This window comes from Teleopsis dalmanni, chromosome 1, assembly GCF_002237135.1.
Source record: "Teleopsis dalmanni isolate 2A chromosome 1, ASM223713v2, whole genome shotgun sequence".
NCBI classification, from domain to species: Eukaryota; Metazoa; Arthropoda; class Insecta; order Diptera; family Diopsidae; genus Teleopsis; species Teleopsis dalmanni.
The window spans coordinates 227,620,214-227,624,672 of record NC_051846.1 but is presented as its reverse complement, the minus strand read 5'-3'; the positions used below and the strand labels follow the sequence as shown (position 1 = coordinate 227,624,672).

Below are 4,459 nucleotides of genomic sequence, written 5' to 3'. Positions count from 1 at the left end.
TTTCTATTTCTTTTATCGAGACATTACATCGCCATATACATATATTACACGTATGTATATATGTCGGCAATTTTGATTGTCCATTTTCCCAATTAATATTTGGTCACACAAAAAAAAATTTGGTCAGATGTGAAGTCTAAATTTGGCATCACTGTCAGTTTTTAATACAGTGTCAAAAGTTTTGCATTTGACTAACTTGATTCTGTTTGCAATGATGAATAACGCTAACTTAATTCATCAAAATTCGTACAAGAATAACGCTCGAGCCGGTGAAGAATCCCGTCGTCAACGCCGCGAGTATACAATAGAGTTGCGGAAGTCCAAGAAGGAGCATGAATTATCAATGCGTCGTAATATTGTAGACCAAGCTGTCTCGCCGATTTCTCTACAAACCAATAAGCAATTATCAAATCAAATGAATGTTGAAGAAATTGCCCGCGCAATACAAGGCAAAAATAAGGAACAACAATTTTTTGGCATGCAAGCGGCTCGTAAAATGCTCAGTGTTGAATCTATCACAAATATTGATATGATAGTCCGTTATGGTATTGTTCCAATTGCTATTCGTTTTTTAAATGATTTTTTGAACCCTGCATTACAATTTGAAGCAGCTTGGGTTCTGATTAGTATTGCTTCTGGTAATACTGAACATAGACAAATTGTTATCAAACATAATGCAATACCGCAAATTGTAGCATTATTACAATGTAACTCAGCAAATCTTGTTGAACACGCAGTATGGGTTTTAGGCAAAATTGCTAACGATAATGTCGAAGCTCGAAACATGATCTTAAGTTACAATATAGTAACCACCATTCTTAAATTAATCCATAATGATATGCCATTATACATGTTACGTATTGTGGCTTGGCTTATGTCAAACTTGTGCGATAACAAGATTTCATCTCCGCCACTTGGTGAAATTCAATTGTTGGTACCGGTGCTATCAAAATTACTGTGCGTCAATGATGTGCAAGTTATGGCTCATGCCTGTTGCGCTCTGTCATATTTTACAGCTTCAGGCAACGATATGATTCAAATCGTTGTTGATACTAATGTTGTGCCACAGCTGATTGCAATGTTAGGCTCTGAAAATCCTTACATTGTTGCACTTGCACTACGTACAGTTGGCAATATAGCTAGTGGCACTAACACCCATGCTGATCAAGTAATTAAGGCTAATGGACTGCAAAAAATGGCTGCTTTGTTGTATAATGATGATAGTAATATTATGATGGATGCAGCTTGGACCATTGGAAACATAACTGCTGGCAATCAAGAGCAAATCCAAGCGGTTTTAGATGCCAACTTGTTTACTCACATTCGTCAAATACTGGTACAAGGTCATTTTTTGGCACAAAGAGAGGCGGCCAGGGCTGTTACAAATGCAACCATAAATGGATCAACAGATCAAGTTAAGAATTTTTGGGAAAAGTATGATATGCTGAAACCACTCTCTGATTTGCTTAGTGGAAGCGACACAGACACTATTCATATCGTTTTGATAGGACTTAGTAATATTTTTTTAGAAGCGATTACAATTGAAAAGTTAAATTATTTGAGTATTATCTTTGAGGAGATTGGTGGATTACATAAAGTAGAACGTTTGCAGTATCATGAAAATGAAGATATATACGAAGCAGCTTATGCTTTTATCGACGCATACTTTAGTAATGATTATGAAACTGATGATGAGTTCCAGCCACAAGTTGTTGATGACCAGCTTTATTTTGATGCTAGTGATCAAAAAATGCCCAATGGTGGATTCTCCTTTTAAATAATTCAAAAATTGAGAATATCTATTTATTTTAAGTATACAATATGTAAATGGCGTATCGATCGATGCATTAAATATATATGTACTTAAAATGATATTGAAAATAATATGTTTTATTTAACTGATTAATAATAAAAATAAAGCAAATAAAATTTTATGTCTTTTTTATTTAATTAAAATCTGAAATAATTTTAATTATTTCTTCGTTATTTATACTTTCTGAGTTTTAACTTCTATTAAACATATATGTTGATATATGTTATTCTCCTCTCACTGTTTAAGCCACGTTACGCTTATTAATTGGCTTGCTCGGAATTTTTATATAGCAATTAGCTGCTAATGTAATAATAAAAACAGTGTTTTAACATACTGACACAATATAATTTAGTTTTTTATATTAATAATGATTGATAATTATAATTTGTTAATCTTATAATATGAATGATGTATTAACAATGATTTATTGTCAATAATATATTATGAATATATAATACAATAGTACATTTACAATGATATATTGGCTAAAATATATTGACAATGATAAAATCACAATGATATATTGACAATGATATACTGACAATAATATACTGACAATGATATATTGATAATGATATGTCGACAATAATATACTGACAATAATATATGGACAATGATATATTGGCTATGATACAGTGACAATGATACATTGATGATATACCGACAATTATATATTGACAATGAAATAATGGTAATAATAGATTGACAATAATAGAATGGCAATAATATATTGACAATGATATATTGACTGATATTATGACAATGATATATTGACAATAATATGTTGACAATGATTTATTGTCAATAATAAATTGATAATAATAAGATAAAGATATATTGGCAGTGATATATTGACAATATTATAGTTAATAATTTCGAATTATAACGACTATAACATTATAAAAATGTAATGACATAATGACAATATATATAATAATAAATCAATGTTCACGAGTGGGATTTAGGATCATTTCATAGTTGAAATGGAGCATTTCAACCTCACCAGAACAAGGCACAATAAATAATTATATGGCATTATTTATGTTAAATGATTACGGGTGTTAACCGAAAGAGGGACCGAAATAGGAAGTAATAAAGAAGTCCACTTTTCTAGCTATATGCTGAAAATGTGATTAAATATTATAAATGTTAATTCTAATATAATATTAAATATTATTAAATATTAATAAATCAATGTTCAAGAAACGGCTCAATGACTATTGTTAGCAACACGAAATTTCCTATAAATAATTCCTATAAATTAATGGTTGCACCTATAACTTTGATATATGGTACTACTATCAATATATCAAACAATGAAACTAAAAACCGTTCAGAACATGTAAACGTGGTTTTGGAAACAGGAAATCGTGCAAACAGACTCGAAGTCGGATATTGACGACTTTAGACTTTAGGATATCACTGTGTTTTTCCTATTCACCATATTTTCTCCTTAACATCTGACACTCTGGCTATATTGAATTCAAGTTCAAATGCTAAGGGTTTTAGAGGGTTAATAAAATAAAAAAAAGTATAAATTGATAAAGGAATCAAGAGAAAAATAGGTATATAAAGTTAAAGATTTTAAATGAATCAATAGATAAACATTTTTGTCTTCCTTATTTTCCGCTCAAAGAAGAATGTTTCTCTAAATTAACCTATAAGAAAAAAGGCATTTTAAAAGATAATGTTAAAATTTCCTTCTTTAATAGGAAAGATGAGAAATTTGGAAAAGGATTCTATGAAATTCTATGAAGAAATTCATCAAATTCATAACAAAACTCAACTCATGAATTTTCACTTTGTATTCCTAGAGAACCTGATGTGTAGGAGAAAAACAGATTGCAGATTTAGGCTGTGTAGTCCCAAGTTAAGCTTATACCATTAAAAAATCAAAAAAGAAAGTATAATGTAGGACAGTGTAATTTGCTAAACATTCTTTTTAAATTGATTTAAAAAATACTTTGGTAAAAAAATACATTTTTCATACAAATATATTGTCAATTTTCGACGATTAATAACTTTGTATTCTGGTTATAGTATATCCTTGACAATAACGAATAATAAATAAACCAATAACCAAAATAATTAAAAATATTTGACTAGAATTTGACTTCTATACATTTTTATCCTGAACCGAACAGAACACTTTCCCATCGCAAAGTGTTATAATGATTGAGTTAAGGACTATTAGCAAAAACTTGATTGATGTGCATATGTGAACAAAAAGGATAATCAAAAATTTGTAAGCTTCTGTTTTTGCCTTGTCCTTACACTGACTTTTCTTGGATTTTCTTATAGAAACTCGTAGTTGATGCAAAAGTTTTTCATTTTCCGGATTAAAACAAAAATTGAAGAAAATCCATTTTATTTTATTGCTTTTATTTCGTTTTTAGTTCCAACTTTATTCTCGCTCTTCATGTGAATGTGTCCATTATTGCTACCAGTCCAACTGTTTTTCTATCACTTGTAGTTCTGTGTAGTGATGTGCTCCTTTTAATGAAATAAAAACGAATTCCTTGTTGGAAGGGAAAATATTGACATTGCGCTACATTCCTTTTAAAAATTAAAAATGGCAGGCAATGGTAAGCGTTAAGTTTACCGAAGATCTTCACAAAAATTAATATAAAAGACAATCTGTGTAAT

At 29.8% G+C, this 4,459-nt stretch overlaps 1 protein-coding gene across 1 annotated transcript; it reads left to right on the top strand.

Annotated features, from left to right (window-relative positions):
- Positions 1-214: 214 nt before the first annotated feature.
- LOC119667594 (importin subunit alpha-like) lies at positions 215-1,777 on the top strand. Its single transcript, XM_038076897.1, has one exon. The coding sequence runs from the start codon at positions 215-217 to the stop codon at positions 1,775-1,777; it is 1,563 nt and encodes a 520-aa protein (XP_037932825.1).
- The last annotated feature ends 2,682 nt before the right edge of the window (positions 1,778-4,459 follow it).

Excerpts from the sequence above, each read along its gene's own strand:
- LOC119667594 (XM_038076897.1), top strand. The coding sequence starts at position 215 with ATGAATAACGCTAACTTAATTCATCAAAATTCGTACAAGAATAACGCT.